We start from the raw sequence: 17,973 nt of genomic DNA, 5'->3' as shown, positions 1-17,973 counted from the left end.
TCATAGAATTTACAGTGCAGGAGACCATTCGGCCCATCGAGTCTGCACTGGCCATCGGAAAGAGCACCCTCCACCCTATCCCCACCTAACCTTTTTGGACACTAAGGCCAATTTATCATGGCCAATCCACCTAACCTGCACATCGTTAGACTGTGGGAGGAAACCGGAGCATCCGGAGGAAACCCACGCACACACGGGGAGAACGTGCAGACTCCGCACAGACAGTGACCCAAGCCGGGAATCGAACCTGGGACCCTGGAGCTGTGAAGCAACTGTGCTAACCACTGTGCCATCGCGCTGTCCTTTTGGGGCTATTTTTTTTGTGGGAAATGTGGACTCTGTGAGGGTATTTGCCATGTGTTCCAGGGATATTTACACTGTTTTGCATTAGCCTGTGTTTTCAGGATATTTACACTGGAGGGGTATTTTCCCTGTGTTTTTCGGGATATTTGCACTGCCCTCAGTCTGCTGCTCGGGGTACTCCCCGGTTTCCGGGAATCCGGCCCTGTCGCACTGACTCAGCTCCCAGGCACCGAATAACAAACATTTCCGTATCCGCCCAGGCCGCAGATCAGCCGCTCTGGGCCGGAGTTTTCGTCGGGCCTGCTCCCGTGCCGCTCCCAGGTTAGTACCGCTCCCTGTCCGCAGCCGCGGTCCAAGCACAGCGACCCGGACCGGGAATCAATCCCGGTGCCAGCGACACATTCCCCGCCGGGATACATTGTAACCTCGACTGGAGGACCAATCACAACCTGACCACAATGTAATAAACTGAGGAGATCAGCCAGGGTTCCTGCTCCTGATCACTGACCAGTCCCTGGGTTAGAGAGAGAGAAAATCAGCCAGGGTTCCTGATCACTGTCCAGTGATCCCTGGGTTAGAGAGACACACAAATTCAGCCAGGGTTCCAGCTCCTGATCACTGTCCAATCCCTGGGTTAGAGAGACAGAAAATCAGCCAGGGTTCCTGCTCCTGATCACTGACCAGTCCCTGGATTAGAGAGACACACATTCAGCCAGGGTTCCAGCTCCTGATCACTGACCAGTCCCTGGGTTAGAGAGAGAAGAAATCACTGATCACTGTCCAATGATCCCTTGGTTAGAGAGAGAGAGAGGGGGGAAATCAACCAGGGGTCATGCTCCTGATTACTGTCCAATGACCATGGGTTAGAGAGGGAGAATAAATCAGCCAGGGTTCCGACTCCTAATCACTGTCCAGTGATCCTTGGGTTAGAGAGAGAGAGGGGGGAAATCAGCCAAGGTTCCTGCTCCTGATCACTGTCCAGTGATCTCCGGGTTAGAGAGAAAAAATCAGCCAGGATTCCTCCTGATCATTTCCAGTGATTCCCCCGGTTAGAGAGAGGAAATCAGCCAGGGTTCCTGTTCCTGGTCACTATCCAGTGATCCCTGGGTTAGAGAGAGAAGAAATCACTGATCACTGTCCAATGATCCCTGGGTTAGAGAGAGAGAGAGGGGGGAAATCAGCCAGGGGTCGTGCTCCTGATTACTGTCCAATGACCATGGGTTAGAGAGGGAGAATAAATCAGCCAGGGTTCCGACTCCTAATCACTGTCCAGTGATCCTTGGGTTAGAGAGAGGGGGGAAATCAGCCAAGGTTCCTGCTCCTGATCTCCGGGTTAGAGAGAGAAAATCAGCCAGGATTCCTCCTGATCATTTCCAGTGATCCCCCGGTTAGAGAGAGGAAATCAGCCAGGGTTCCTGTTCCTGGTCACTATCCAGTGATCCCAGGTTTGAGAGAGAAGGGGGAAATCAGCCAGGATTCCTGCTCCTGATCACTATCCAGTGATCCCTGCGTTAGAGAGGGGGGAAATCAGCCAGGTTTCCTGCTCCTGATCACTATCCAGTGATCCCTGGGTTAGAGAGAGAGGGGGGAAATCAGCCAGGTTTCCTGCTCCTGATCACTATCCAGTGATCCCTGCGTTAGAGAGGGGGGAAATCAGCCAGGTTTCCTGCTCCTGATCACTATCCAGTGATCCCTGGGTTAGAGAGAGAGGGGGGAAATCAGCCAGGGTTCCTGCTCCTGATCACTGTCCAGTGATCCCTGGGTTAGAGAGAGAGGAAATCAGCCAGGGTTCCTGCTCCTGATCACTGTCCAGTGATCCCTAGGTTAGAGAGAGAGGAAATCTGCCAGGGTTCCTGCTCCTGATCACTGTCCAATGACCCGTTGGTTAGAGAGGCTGGAAATCAGTGATGATAAAGTGCGGGGTGCAGATGAATGGTATGTTGCAGATTGGATGGGGGAAAAGGGTGTGTTAGAGGGGGTGTTTGTTTGCACCGGGGGTCTTGATGGCCATGCATTTCTGTTCATGCAGGTGTGCAAAGGCACCATGGATGGCAGCATTTTCCAGTTCCAAGTTCGCCTTCATGAGATCAGTGAGAATCTGGGCTTCGACGAGCTGAAGGCAATGAAGTTTTTTTGCCAAGATTTATTAAACAGTAACCAGCTGAACAGGGCTGATTCGGGGCTCAAACTCTTCACTGCTTTGCAGGAGAAGGGACTGCTTGATACGAGTGATACCTTCATCTTGGCAGAGCTACTGTATCGGACAAAACTGTTCAAACTCCTGAGGAGACTGAAATATGACAAACAGGAGGTTTGTGGGCAGCTCAAAGATCCACACAAAGCCAGGATCTCATCGTACAGGTCAGCAACATCTCACTCGTGATTAACAGCACTTCCATTAACCACCCTTTCTATTCCTCTCGGAAGGTGTGAAATGAAGGGAAAAACTAGAGCACCCTAAAGACTGGGAATTCACCTCCTGATTCCCCAAATCCTGTCCATCATCTATAAGGCAGAAGTCAGGAGTATGATGGAACACTTCCCACTTGCCTGGTTGGATAAAGCTCCAACAATACTCAAGAAGCTCAGCACCATCCGGGATCAAGCAGCCCTCTTGGTTGACACCCCATCCACCACCTTAAACACTCACTCCCTCCACGACCGACGCACAGTAGCAGCAGTGTGTACCATCTACAAGATGCACTGCAGGAACTCACCAAAGGCTCTTTGGACAGCACCTTCCAAACCCACAACCGCTACCATCTAGAAGGACAAGGGCAACAGATACTTGGGAATCCCACCACTTGGAATTTGCCTTCCAAGTCACTCACCACCCTGACTTGGAAATATATTGCTGCTCTTTCACTGTCGCTAGGGCGACATCCTGGAACCCACTCCCTACCAGCACTATGGGTGTACCTACAGCATATTATCTGCAGCGGTTCAAGTAGGCAGCTCACAAACATCTTCTCGAGAGCAACTAGGGATGGGCAATGAATGTTGGCCTAGCCAGCAACACCCACAGCCTGTTCATTCGCAGTTCAGCTTCAGATGTCAATCATGCACCAGGTGGGCTGGGTATTGCCTGAAACATTTACAAATCTGTGATCCCATCTGTGACTGAAACTTGCAACTGGTCTCTGATTGAGGGCTGGATGCTGAGCAGAAAGACCACTGTTGATCAAATTAACGGGCTAAATACTCTGTTAAAAATAATATGGATGCAGTGGTTAAAAATGTCTGGACCTATCCTGGGAGTGTTTGATGGGGACAGTGTAGAGGGAGCTTTACTCTGTATCAAACCCCGTGCTGTACCTGTCCTGGGAGTGTTTGATGGGGACAGTGTGGAAGGAGCTTTACTCGGTATCTAACCCCGGGCTGTACCTGTCCTGGGAGCGTTTGATGGAGACAATGTAGAGGGAGCTTTACTCTGTATCTAACCTCGTGCTGTCCCTGTCCTGGGAGTATTTGATGGGGACAGTGTAGAGGAAGCTTTACTCTGTATCTAACCCCATGTTGTACCTGTCCTGGGAGTGTTTGATGGAGACAATGTAAAGGGAGCTTTACTCTGTATCTAACCCCGGGCTGTACCTGTCCTGGGAGCGTTTGATGGAGACAATGTAGAGGGAGCTTTACTCTGTATCTAACCTCGTGCTGTCCCTGTCCTGGGAGTATTTGATGGGGACAGTGTAGAGGATTCTTTACTCTGTATCTAACCCGATGTTGTACCTGTCCTGGGAGTGTTTGATGGAGACAATGTAAAGGGAACTTTACTCTGTATCTAACCCCGTGCTGTACCTGTCCTGGGAGTGTTTGATGGGGACAGTGTAGAGCAGGGGTGGGCAAACTTTTCCGTGCAAGGGCCACATTCAGAAATTCACAATTCACAAAGGGCCGCATAGTATATTAAGTAAAATAATTACTTCACCCGTTTATGATTCTGGGCGCCTCATATAGAACATAGAACAGTACAGCACAGAACAGGCCCTTCGGCCCTCGACGTTGTGCCGAGCAATGATCACCCTACTCAAGTCAACGTATCCACCCTATACCAGTAAGTAATCCAACAGCCCCCCCCCCCCCATTAACCTTAAAAAAAAATTAATTAAAAAAAAAAATTTAAACATTTTTTTTTTTTTTTTTTTTTTTAATGACTTGGTGGGCCGCAGAAATACCTTTGGCGGGCCGCATGCGGCCCGCGGGCCGTAGTTTGCCCACCCCTGGTGTAGAGGAAGCTTTAATCTGTATCTAACCCTGTGCTGTACCTGCCCTGGGAGTGTTTGATGGGGACAGTGTAAAGGGAGCTTTACTCTGTATCTAACCCCATGTTGTACCTGTCCTGGGAGTGTTTGATGGAGACAATGTAAAGGGAGCTTTACTCTGTATCTAACCCCGGGCTGTACCTGTCCTGGGAGTGTTTGATGGGGACAGTGTAGAGGGAGCTTTACTCTGTATCTAACCTCGTGCTGTCCCTGTCCTGGGAGTATTTGATGGGGACAGTGTAGAGGAAGCTTTACTCTGTATCTAACCCTGTGCTGTACCTGCCCTGGGAGTGTTTGATGGGGACAGTGTAGAGGGAGCTTTACTCTGTATCTAACCCCATGTTGTACCTGTCCTGGGCGTGTTTGATGGGGTCAGTGGAGAGGGAGCTTTACTCTGTATCTAACCCCGTGCTGTACCTGTCCTGGGAGTGTTTGATGGAGACAATGCAAAGGGAGCTTTATTCTGTATCTAACCCCGTGCTGTACCTGCCCTGGGAGTATTTGATGGGGACAGTGTAGAGGGAGCTTTACTCTGTATCTAACCCCGTGCTGTACCTGTCCTGGGAGTGTTTGATGGGGACAGTGTAGAGGAAGCTTTACTCTGCATCTAACCCCGTGCTGTACCTGTCCTGGGAGTGTTTGATGGGGACAGTGTAGAGGAAGCTTTACTCTGTATCTAACCCCGTGCTGTACCTGTCCTGGGAGTGTTCGATGGGGACAGTGTAGAGGAAGCTTTACTCTGCATCTAACCCCGTGCTGTACCTGTCCTGGGAGTGTTTGATGGGGACAGTGGAGAGGGAGCTTTACTCTGTATCTAACCCCATGTTGTACCTGTCCTGGTAGTGTTTTTTTAAAATAAATTTAGTGTACCCAATCATTTTTCCAATTAAGGGGCAATTTAGCATGGCCAATCCACCTAGCTTGCACGTTTTTATTTTTTTTGGGTTGTGGGGGCGAAACCCACGCAGACACGGGGAGAATGTGCAAACTCCACACGGACAGTGACCCAGAGCCGGGGTCTTGGGAGTGTTTGATGGGGTCAGTTTAGAGGGAGCTTTACTCTGTATCTAACCCCATGCTGTACCTGTCCTGGGAGAACAGAGCCCCCTCTGAAAAGCTTTAAACAACATGGGTGGGATTCTCCCTCCACACGTACCCCCACCGGCCAGCCAATGGGATTTCACATTTTGAGCAGCCCCACGCAATCCCGACAGCGGAGAATCCAGCCCCATATTTTCACTTCCATTTTTGAAAAGTTTTGCTAATTGCTGAGCAGTTTTCTGATGAATCAGAATCATCTTGTGGAGATTTGGAGAGGATTCCACTCTTGTTTATCTATTCCTGACTGGTATCTGTCACTGAGATCCAAAATTTGCTTCTAATTGTAGGCAGCTTTTGTTCGAAGTGTCGGAAGATATCACAACGAAGGACTTGGAGACTGTGAAATATTTCTTACACAAGGAACTATCAAAATCTAAGCTGGAGAACATCACAGTGAGTATATTGCATGTGCTGGTATTGGTCGAACTCACTCCGGCCCATATAGAACCTGGTAGCACTGAAGCAGGCCATTCAGCCCATCACTTCTGTATCTTCTCTCTGAAAGAACCATACTCTTAGTCACCTCTTCTTCCCCCATTTATTAATCTTCTTTGGAAGTAATATCTATTCACTCCCCCTTTAGAAGCCCTGACAGATTCTGCTTCTCTCACTCTTTCCATGTATGTTCCATGTCCTCACAATCATCCATATAAAACAATATCCAAAATCTTCCTTTGATCTTTCAGTGCTGGTCTGTTGGGATCTAGTTATTGACTCACTAGACAATGGAAATCTTTGAGCACTGATTGTAAAATGAGGCAGAAACCAGTGGATCTACTGATTAATTCCGGTCCCTCAAAATCTCCAGGTGAAAATACTCATCCTCATGTTCAAATCCCAACCTGAGCTTCCCCATTCCTCTCTGGATAACCTCTTCCAGCCCTATTACTTCCACCCAACTGTCTGAAAACTCTGGCCTTTCTCCATCACTCTTCTTTGCTGCATATTGTTGGCTCTGCCTTGACGTACTTGGGCCCTTATACTCTATCCCTCCTCAAACTTTTCCATGTCTTCACCCCACCCCCTTCTCCTGTAAAACCTTTCACCAAAGCCAATAATTTTGTTACCCATCCAACCCCGCTACTATACAACTGAAGCGTTCCGAAAACGATTAAACATGGGGAAATCAGGAGCATCTTTATTGGACAAACTCTTTATTAATGGTTTGCTGTGTCACTCGGTCACCTCTCTCTTAGACAATGCTGGATGTCTTTATCGAAATGGAGAAGGAGGGACTACTGGAAGAAAACAATATGGAACTTCTGAAGAAGATCTGCTCCGAACTTGGGGAGCATTTAGTGAAGAAGTTTGACAATTACACATCCTCAGTCTCAGCCCGGTATGCGACTGGGGGAAAAGGTGAGGACGGTCAGTGAGAGAGAATCTGCAGCCACAACACAGATTCACGTTCTGCTGCATGACCTAGATCAGTGATTTCAATCCATCAGACTGACTACTGCCCCCTTTTTAAAATAAATATTTTTATTAAGGCATTTAGACAAACATTAAACACGAACCATCACAAGAGTAAGAACAAACAGAAATCTCATAAAATAAATAACTACCCCAACACCCGACCTCCCTGCCACCCCCCTCTCCCAAAGAAGAACAAAGAACAAAGAAAATTGCAGCACAGGAACAGGCCCTTTGGCCCTCCCAGCCTGCGCTGATCCAGATCCTTTATCTAAACCTGTTGCCTATTTTCCAAGGATCTACTTCCCACTGTTCTCCGCCCGTTCATATATCTGTCCAGATGCATCTTAAATGATGCTATCGTGCCCGCCTCTACCACCTCCGCTGGCAAAGCGTTCCAGGCACCCACCACCCTTTGAGTAAAAAAACTTCCCACGCCCATCTCCCGACCTGCCTTCCTTTTTAAAAAAAATTTTAAAGTGCCCAATTAATTTTTCCAATTAAGGGGCAATTTAGTGTGGCCAATCCACATACCTTGCACATCTTTGGGATGTGAGGGCGAAACCCACGCAAACGCGGGGAGAATGTGCAAACTCCACACGGACAGTGACCCAGGGCCGGGATCGAACCTGGGACCTCGGCGCTGTGAGGCAGCAGTGCTAACCACTGCGCCACCGTGCTGCCCTTGCCTTCCCCATTTTAACCCCAATATCCCCCACCCCTCCCACTGACACCTCAGTTTTCCTTGAAAAAGTTGGTGAACGGCTTCCATCTCCGGGCAAACCCATCAACTGACTCTCCTCAGGCCAACTTGATTTTCTCCCAACTTCAGGAATTCCGCCAGATTGCTCATCCACACCCCTGGCTTTGGAGGCTCTGAGTCCCTCCACGCCAGCAAAATCCGTCTCTGGGCTACCATGGAGTCAAAGGCCAGAACGTTGGCCTCTCTCGCCCCCCTGGACTCCCGGGTCTTCCGACACACCAAATATCGCCACTTCAGGACTTGGGGCCACCTTTACTCCCAACACCTCGAACATTTCATCCACGAACGCCTGCCAGAACACCTTCAGCTTCAGACATGCCCAAAACATGTGGACATGATTTGCAGTCCTCCCCACGCACCATCCAGACCGGTCATCCACCCGCTCAAATAACCTATTCATTCTACCGTCATATTCACCCTGTGAATAGCGTTAAATTGGATAAGGCCTTGCACATGACAAAAATGCATTCACCATCCTTAGAGCCTCACCCCACAACCCAGCCCCCCCCCCCCCCCCCCCCCCCGTCAATCTTGGACACCTTGCCTTGCCCTCCTTTGATACTACCTTGTCCTGTAGTCCTGAAGTGGCAGATCGGGAAAAGACGCCACCTGCTTCCTCACATAGTCCAGTACCTTCAAATAACGGAACCTGTTCCCTCTCGGCAGCTCATGTTTCCCCTCCAATTCCTCTGAACTCGAAAAGCTTTCCCCTCAACAGATCTCCAAACCCTCAAACCCTGCCCATCACAACACTCGAAACCCCACATTCAAACCCCCCTGGTGCAAATCTATGATTACCGCAATTCGGTGCCCACAGCGAGGCACCTTCCAACCTCAAATGCTGCAGCCACTGCCCCCACACCCACAGGGTCGCCACTACCACCACTGGGCTTATTAAATACTTGGCTGGCAAGAACGGCAGAGGAGCTGTCAACAGTGCCCCCAGACTCGTACCCCTGCAAGAAGCTGCCACCATCTGCACCCATGCTGACCCTTCCCCCACTTCCCACTTCCTCACTATAGCAATATTTGCTGCCCAATAATAATTCATTATATTTGGCAAGGCCAGCCCCCTCTCCAACAGGACGTTCTTTACCTGTGGGGATATCTCCGCCCACACAAACCCCAAGATCAAAGCATTAAGTTTCCTAAAGAATGATTTTGGGATGAAGATCAGGAGCACTGTCATTTTCACTGGCTGCAGCCGCCCACCAGCGATAGTGGCAGCACATTCCACCTCTTGATTCAAATTGTGAAGTTGTTCCCAACCCTGTGTCACCTGGATACCCAAATATCTGAAGCTCACCCCCAACACTCTAAATGGTATCTCGCCCAACCTTTCCTGCCCCCATGGCCTCGATCGGGAAGAACTCACTCTTCCCTATGTTTAGCTTATATCCGGACAACCGATGAAACTCCTCTAAAATACTCATAATTCCCCCCAATGTCTCCCAGTGGATCTGAAATATAAAGCAATAGGTCATCCGCATAATGCAAGACCTTGTGCTCGACCCACCCACCCCCCACAATCCCTCTCCAACTCCTTGACGCTCTAAGCATAATTGCCAGTGGCTCTATTGCCGAGGCAAAAAGCAAACGGGAGTCAGGTGAGTGGGGCTGTTATATGAGGCCCCGATGGCGAGTGTGGCCACGAATAGGAGGAGGTCGGAGTATTTTCTGTTATACCGAGGGACGAGGCAGGGATGTCCCTTGTCCCCCCTGCTTTTTGCACTGGCGATTGAACCCCTGGCCATGGCGCTGAGGGAGTCGAGGAACTGGAGGGGGCTGGTGCGGGGTGGGGAGGAGCACCGAGTGTCGCTCTATGTGGATGACCTATTGTTGTATGTGGCGGACCCGGTGGGGGGAATGCCGGAGGTGATGAGGATTCTCCGAGAATTTGGGGATTTCTCGGGGTACAAGCTCAACTTGGGGAAGAGCGAGCTGTTTGTTGTACACCCGGGGGACCAGGAGGGGGGGATTGGGAGGCTCCCACTAAAAAGGGCGGAGAGGAGCTTCAGGTACTTGGGGGTCCAGGTGGCCAGGAGCTGGGGGGCCTTGCATAAGCTTAACCTCACAAGGCTGGTGGAGCAAATGGAGGAGGTGTTTAAGAGGTGGGACATGCTGCCGCTGTCTCTGGCGGGTAGGGTGCAATCAGTCAAGATGACGGTGTTCCCGAGATTTCTGTTCCTGTTCCAGTGCCTCCCCATCCTTATCCCGAAGGCCTTTTTCAGGCGGGTTAACAGGAGCATTACGGGGTTTGTATGGGCGCACGGGACCCCGAGGGTGAGAAGGGTGTTCTTGGAGTGGGGCAGGTATAGGGGGGGGGGGGGGGGGGGGGGGGGGGGGGCTGGCGCTGCCCAACCTCTGTGGGTATTATTGGGCTGCCAACGCAGCGATGGTGTGTAAGTGGGTAATGGATGGGGAAGGGGCAGCATGGAAGAGGATGGAGATGGCGTCCTGTGTGGGCATGAGCCTGGAGGCGCTGGTAACGGCGCCGCTGCCGCTCCCTCCAACGAGGTATACCACGAGCCCGGTGGTAGCGGCTACCCTGAAAATTTTGGGGCAATGGTGACGGCATAGGGGGGTGGTGGGGGCCTCGATGGGGTCCCCGATACGGGGGAACCACCGGTTTGTCCTGGGGAGAATTGATGGCGGGTTCCTGAGTTGGCACAGGGCAGGTGTTAGGAGGTTGAGGGATCTGTTTGTAGACGGGAAGTTTGCGAGCCTGGGTGAGCTGGAAGGGAAGTTCGGGCTCCCCCCGGGGAACACCTTTAGGTACATGCAGGTAAGGGCGTTTGTCAGGTGGCAGGTGGCGGAGTTCCCTCTGCTGCTGCCGCGTGGGGTCCAGGACAGGGTGCTCTTGGGGTGTGGGTTGGAGAGGGCAGGATCTCGGCAGCGTACCAAGTGATGCAGGAGGTAGACGAGGCCTCGGTGGAGGAGCTGAAGGGTAAATGGGAGGAGGAGCTAGGTGAGGAGATTGAGGAGGGGATATGGGCGGACGCCCTAGGAAGGGTGAACTCTTCTTGTGCGAGGCTTAGCCTCATACAGTTCAAGGTGCTACATAGGGCTCACATGACTGGGACAAGGATGAGCCGGTTCTTCGGGAGCGAGGACAGGTGTGCTAGGTGCTCAGGGAGCCCAGCAAACCATGCCCATATGTTCTGGGCATGCCCAGCGCTGAGGGAATTTTGGAAGGGTGTAGCAAGGACGGTGTCGAGGGTGGTAGGATCCAGGGTCAATCCAGGCTGGGGACTCGCAATATTTGGGGTTGCAGTGCAGCCGGGAATGCAGGAGGCGAAAGAGGCCGGTGTTCTGGCCTTTGCGTCCCTGGTAGCCCGGCGGAGGATTCTTCTTCAGTGGAAGGATGCGAGGCCCCCAAGCGTGGAGCCCTGGGTCAACGATATGGCGGGGTTTATTAAATTGGAGAGGGTGAAATTTGCCCTCAGGGGATCAGTGCAGGGGTTTTTCAGGCGGTGGCAACCATTCCTGGATTTCCTGGCTGAACGGTAGAAAAAGGCCAGCAGCAGCAGCAACCCGGGGGGGGGGGGTCTCTTTGTTTTGGGCTGAAGGGACGTGTATACTTGTTCTTTGCTAATGACGGGCGTTAATTTATTTCTTCTTTTTTGTATACATGGGGGGGGGAAGGTTTGTTCTTTCTGTTCTTAGTATTTTCTGTTATTGATATTTTGTGAAAATTTGAATAAAAATTATTTTTTTTAAAAAGCAATGGGGAGAGTGGGCACCCCTGCCTTGCCCCACGGTGTAACCCGAAGTACCCTGAGCTCACCCGATTCATCCACACAATCACTACGGGCGTCCTATACACCAACCGGGCCCAGTCCACAAACCCCTGCCCAAACTCAAACATCCTAACATTTCCCACAGATACTCCCATTCCACCCAATCCAACGCCTTCTCCGCATCCATAGCATCCGCCACCTCCGCATCCTGTCCATCCAGGTGGCAACATAATTCTCCTGACGTGCGCTGACAGTTTCCTTCCCTTTACCAACCCTGTCTGGTCTTGCCTTATCACTCCCCGGAACACAGTCCTTGATAGGCGAGGCCAGGATCTTTGCCAGCAACATGGCGTCCACAGCCTCCTATATAATCCCTCGAAAACCCCATTCACCCCCACCAGGTTCAGCACCATTCTTCCCCTCCCATCCTTTACCCTTCTGATCTCCCTCACCGCCACCTGTGTCCTGAGTTGGTGGGCCAGCATCCTGCTCGCCTTCTCCCCGCACTCATACACTGCCCCTCTGGCCCTCCACAACTGCCCTACTGCATTCCCCATGGGCACTAACCCAAACTCCATCTGGAGCTTCTGCCTCTCCTTCAACAATGCCACCTCTGGGGCCTCCAAATACCTCCTGTCTACCCACAGAATCTCATCCACCAACCTTGCCATCTCCTCGTTCCTCCTTTTCTCTATGCATCTGGATCGATATAAACTCCTCCCTCACCACTGCCTTAAGTGCCTCCGATTGCGTTGCGGCTGACACCTGTATCGTTCAGTTCCATGTACCCCTGAATGGTGACTCACACACCCCCTCATCCACTAACAGCCGTATGTCCAGTCTCCACTCAGTCTCCCAAAACTCCAAGGATCTAAACCCCCCCCCCCCCACCAAATCCCATGTGTGATCTGTGAGCCCAATTCAGTTCATTTGGCCCCACCAACTGCCTCTCCGACCTCAGGCTCCACCAGTCCAACCCTGATTGAATGATTGTGTTAAAATCCCCTCCCATGATCATCCGGTGCAAGCCCAGGTCCAGGATCGTCCTTGGCACTTGCCTCATGAACTCCACATCGTCCCAGTTTGGGGCATAGACATTCACCAAGACAACTGGCATCCCCTCCAGCTTCCCACTCTCCATCACGAAACTCCCTCCCGAATCTGCCACAATATTCCCCACCTCAAACGCCACCCATGTATGTACCAGACCCCCCCCCCCCCATCTTCAGATCTAATCCCGAATGAAAGACGTGCCCTACCCACCCTTTCCTTACCCTCGGACCCCGGTCTTCAAGTGTGTTTCTTGCAAAAAGGCCACGTCCGCCTTCAAGCTTCTCAAGTGTGTGAACACATGCGACTGTTTGACTGGCCTATTTAGCCCTCTCGCATTCCATGTGACCAACCTGGTTGGGGAGCCCCCCTCCCCACCAATGTCCACCATCATCACATCCCTTCCTGATGCACCTTTGTCAGCAGCTCCCCATCCCCACTCCCATTTTGATTTAATTTGATTTATTGTCGCATGTACCGCAGTACAGTGAAAAGTATTTCTCTGCGGCCGAGAGAAGGTACACAGTATGTACACAGTACAAAAAAGAATAATCGACAGAGTGCATTGACAAATGGTACATTGACAGGCAGTGATTGGTTACAGTGCAGAACAAGGGGACAAACAAAGCAAATACATGAGCAAGAGCAGCATAGGGTGTTGTGAATAGTGTTCTTACAGGGAACAGATCTGTCTGAGGGAGAGTCGGTGAGGAGTCCAGTGGCTGTGGGGAAGAAGCTGTTCCTATATCTGGATGTGTGGTCTTCAGACTTCTGTACCTTCTGCCTGATGGAAGGATCTGGAAGAAGGCAATGCCTGGGTGGGAGGGGTCTCTGATAATGCTGTCTGCCTTCCTGAGGCAGCGGGAGGTGTAGACAGAATCAATGTGGGGGTGGCAAGCTTGTGTGATGCGCTGGGCTGTGTTCACCACACTCTGCAGTTTCTTGTGACCTTGGAGTGAGCAGTTGCCATACCAGGGTGTGATGCAGCAGGAGAGGATGCTCTCTATCGCACATCTGTAGAAGTTTGTGAGAGTCGATGCAGACATGCCAAATTTCTTTAGCTTCCGTAGGAAGTAGAGACGTTGTTGGGCTTTCTTGACTGTTGCATCAGCGTGAGTGGGCCAGGACAGACTGTTGGTGATGGTGACCCCCAGGAATTTAAAGCTATCAACCATCTGTGCTTCAGAGCCATTGATGCAAATGGGAGTCTGTGTCGTGCTGCGCTTCCTGAAGTCAATGATCAATTCCTTGGTCTTTCCGACATTTAGTGAGAAGTTGTTTTCGGTACACCATGCAATTTATCTCCCTCCTGTAGTCTGATTCATTGTTGTTTGAGATGCGGCCCACCACAGTCGTATCATCCGCAGACTTATAGATTGAGTTGGAGTTGAATCTTGCCACACAGTCATGTGTGTCTAGGGAGTACAGTAGAGGAGTGAGCACACATCCTTGCGGGGCCCTGGTGTTGAGGACTACTGTGGAGGAGCTGCTGTTGCCTATCCTGACAGATTGTGGTCTGTTGGTGAGGAAGTCAAGGATCCAGCTGCACAGGGAGGGGTCAAGTCCGAGATTACAGAGTTTGGTTAGAAGTCTTGTCGGGATAATGGTGTTGAAGGCAGAGCTGTAGTCTATGAACAGCAGTCTGACGTATCCTTGTTGTCGAGGTGTTTGAGTGTTGATTATAGAGCCAGGGAGATAGCACCGCTGTGGGCCGGTTGCAGTGATAGGCAACTGCAGTGGATCGAGACCGTCTGGGAGGCTGGCAGTGATCGGTCTTATGACTAGCCACTCAAAGCATTTCATGATAACCGATGTCAGGGCCACCGGTCGGTAGTCATTGAGGCACGCTACCTTGTTCTTCTTTGCTACTGGTATTTTTTTATTTTTTAAAAATTTGGTGTACCCAATTCATTTTTTTCCAATTAAGGGGCAATCTAGCATGCCCAATCCACCCACCCTGCACATCCTTGGGCCGTGGGGCCGAAACCCACGCAAACACGGGGAGAATGTGCAAACTCCACACGGACAGTGACCCAGAGCCAGGATCGAACCTGGGACCTCGGCGCCGTGAGGCAACAGGGCCAACTCACTGAGCCACCGTGCTGCCCCATGCTACTGGTATTATGATGGTCTTCCTGAAGGTGGTGGGGACCTCGAAGCGGAGGAGTGAGGTGTTGAAGAGTTGAAGATGTCTGTGATACACTCGCCAGCTGGTCTGCACAGGCTGTGAGTGCTCGCCCAGGGACTCCGTCGGGGCCCATCGCTTTCCGCGGATTCACTTTTAAGAAGGCAGCTCTTACCTCTGAGGCTGTAATAGTGGGTTTGGGCGTGTCCAGGGCTGTTGGGGCGGGTGGCACTGATGCATTGGCTGACTGCTCAAAGCGGGCATAGAACCTGTTCAGGTCATCAGGTAGGGATGCTCCAGCCCCAGATATTCCACCTGGCCTTGCTTTGTAGCATGTGATCTCGTGTAGGCCCTGCCATAGCCCTGGCACCCCCCTCTGCTACACTAACCACCTGCTCACCCCCACTGCGCTCCCATTAACTAGCTATCCAAGCAGACCCCGCACCAAACCTCCTACCCACCCATTGATTCCCCTCTCCCCGCTTGCACACCTCCATATCAGAAACAACAATGAAATAAGAAAAAGGTGCACTCACCCTCCATGTTTCCCAAATACCCTGCCGCAGAACCCAACAAGACCCCTCAAAAAGAGAGGTTTTCCCATAATCAACAAACAAAAGGCAACAAAAACGAAAAAGGTAGAAAAAGAACAACATCTCCTCACACCTCCTCCACAGTTCAATGTCCACCTTTTCCTGCCAGTCCATTGTCTCTTAAAAACTCCATCGCTCCTCTGATGACACAAAATAATGTTCTCGGCCGTTGTGAGTCACCCAGAGGCAGGCCGGGTTCAGAATCTCAAACTTCATCCCCTTTTGGGGGGAAAAATATTTTATTTAGGCATTTATATATATACACATCAAACACAACCATAAAACAAAACAAGCCAACAGAGCTGCAAATAATCAAAACAACTAAATACCTAACACCCCACCATCCCGCCTTCCGCTCCCCAGCTCCCCTACCTCCTTTCTTACCGCCCGCCCCCCACTGCTGACATCTTAACTATTTTCAAAGAAGTCGATGAATGGCTGCTATCTCCGGGAAAACCCCTCCACAGACCATCCCAAGGTAAACTTTATCTTCTCCAGCGTGAGGAACTCTGCCAGGTCACTCACCTGAACCCCGGTTTCGACGGCCCCGTGTTCCGCCATTCAACTTCACCCCCTTAAAGAGGGCAGCCTTCATTCGGTTGAACCCGGCTCTCCTCTTTGCCAGTTCCGCGCCAGGTCCTGGTACTACTGGAGCTCAAAGCCTTCCCAGATGCATCTCCTCGCCTGCCTAACCTACCGCAATATCTTCTCCTTGTTGAGGAATCGATGGAACTGCATCATCATCGCCCTCGGCAGCTCGTTTGCCTGCGGCTTCTTCATCTGTGTCCTATGCGTCCGGTCAACCTCCAGGGGCCGGTCAAAGGCCCCCTCCCCTATCAACTGCCTCAACATCTTGGCTACATACGAGCCAGCGTCCGCTCCCTTGATGCTCTCAGGCATCCCCACGATTCTTCGGTTTTGCCTCTGGGAGCAGTTCTCCCGATCCTCCACCTTCTCCTTTAGCCGCTTCTGGGTCTCCCGCATCATTCCGATCTTGGTCACCAACGAGGTAAACAGCTCCTCGTGCTCCCCCACTGCCTCCTCCACTTTCTGAATAGCCTGGCCCTGGGACTCCAGCCTCTGCTCCACCTGATTAATTCCAGCTTTTAGCGGGTCCACTACCTTGGCCAGGTCTTCCTGGGCCTCCCTCCTCTGCCAGGTGAACTGCTCATTTAAGAAGTCCACCAGCTGCTCCATTGACCACTGGGCAGGCAGGGCTGACCTTTTACCCTCTGCCATCTTCACATGTGCCGCACAAAGATTTTATTGCTCTAACAGCCTCTTCTTTCTTGACCCACTTCTGCTCCATGGATCCATCCACCAGCACCACCAGTTTAAAAAAAAAATGTATTTTATCCCAGCACCACCAGTTTAACTTCCCAAGAAATGGAATTTGTGGAAGTCTAAGATGTTTTTTTGAAGCAGCTTGTGACAGAGCCTACTAGGGAATAGGCAATTCTAGATTTGATGTGTCATGAGGCAGACTTGTTTAGGGAACTTAAGGTGAAGGAACCCTTAGGGAGCAGTGACTACAATATGATAGAATTTACCCTGCAGTTTGAGAGGGAGAAGCTGCAATCTGATGTAACGGTATTACAATTAAATAAGGGTAACTACAAAGACATGAGGGAGGAGCTGGCCAGAGTTGATTGGAAAAGGAGCCTACCAGGGAAGACAATGGAGCAGCCATGACAGGAGTTTTTGTGGGTTATTCGGGAAGCACAACAGAAATTCATCCCAAGGAGGAGGAAACATGCTAAGGGGAGGACAAGGCATCCATGGCTGACGAGTAAGTCAAGGACAGCATAAAAGCAAAAGAAAAAGCATACAAAGTGGCGAGGATTAGTGGAAGCCAGAGGATTGGGAAGCCTTTAAAAGCGAGTAGAGGACAACTAAAAAAGCAATAAGGGGGGAGAAGATGAAATACGAGTGTAAGCTAGCTAGTAATATAAAAGAAGATAGGAAGAGATTTTTTCAATACATAAAAGGTAAGAGAGAGACAAAAATAGACATTGGACCACTGGAAAATGTGGTTGGAGAAGTAATAATGGGAAAAACGAAATGACAGGGCAGCACGGTGGTGTAGTGGTTTGCACTGCTGCCTCACGGCGCTGAGGTCCCAGGTTCAATCCCGGCTCTGGTTCACTGTCCGTGTGGAGTTTGCACATTCTTCCCGTGTTTGCGTGGGTTTCGCTCCTACAACCCAAAGATGTGCAGGCTAGGTGGATTGGCCACGCTAAATTGCCCCTTAATTGGAAAAATAATTAATTGGGTATTCTAAATTTTAAAAAAAAGAAAGAAATGGCAGAGGAACTGAATAGTTACTTTGCATCAGTCTTCACGGTGGAAGACACCAGTGGGATGCCAGAGTTCCAGGAGAACCAGGCGGCAGAGGTGAGTGCAGTGGCCATCACTAAGGAGAAGGTTCTGGGGAAACTGAAAGGTCTGAAGGTGGATAAATTACCTAGACTGGATCGACCACACCCCAGGGTTCTAAAAGAGATAGCCGAGGAGATTGTGGAGGTATTGGTGGTGATCTTTCAGGAATCACTGGGGGCAGAGAGGGTCCCAGAGGACTGGAAAGTGGCTAATGTAACACCGCTGTTTAACAAGGAGGGAGGCA

General features: G+C 50.9%; 1 protein-coding gene across 2 annotated transcripts in view; it reads left to right on the top strand.

Annotated features, from left to right (window-relative positions):
• Positions 1–342: 342 nt before the first annotated feature.
• The window catches only part of LOC119959829 (caspase-8-like), a 42,529-nt gene continuing 24,898 nt past the window's right edge, over positions 343–17,973 (top strand). The window contains exons 1-4 of one of the 2 annotated variants that reach the window (XM_038787911.1): positions 344–624; positions 2,333–2,664; positions 5,954–6,059; positions 6,863–7,025. In XM_038787911.1, coding sequence (XP_038643839.1) covers positions 2,348–2,664; positions 5,954–6,059; positions 6,863–7,025 — 586 coding nt within the window. In that variant the 5' untranslated portion in view covers positions 344–624; positions 2,333–2,347. Of the gene's footprint in view, positions 625–2,332; positions 2,665–5,953; positions 6,060–6,862; positions 7,026–17,973 lie in introns of both variants that reach the window. The other variant, XM_038787912.1, reaches the window with a different exon arrangement.

This window comes from Scyliorhinus canicula, chromosome 2 (genome assembly GCF_902713615.1).
Source record: "Scyliorhinus canicula chromosome 2, sScyCan1.1, whole genome shotgun sequence".
Classification (NCBI taxonomy): Eukaryota; Metazoa; Chordata; class Chondrichthyes; order Carcharhiniformes; family Scyliorhinidae; genus Scyliorhinus; species Scyliorhinus canicula.
The sequence above is the reverse complement of the archived record's forward strand: the minus strand, read 5'-3'. Positions and strand labels throughout refer to the sequence as shown.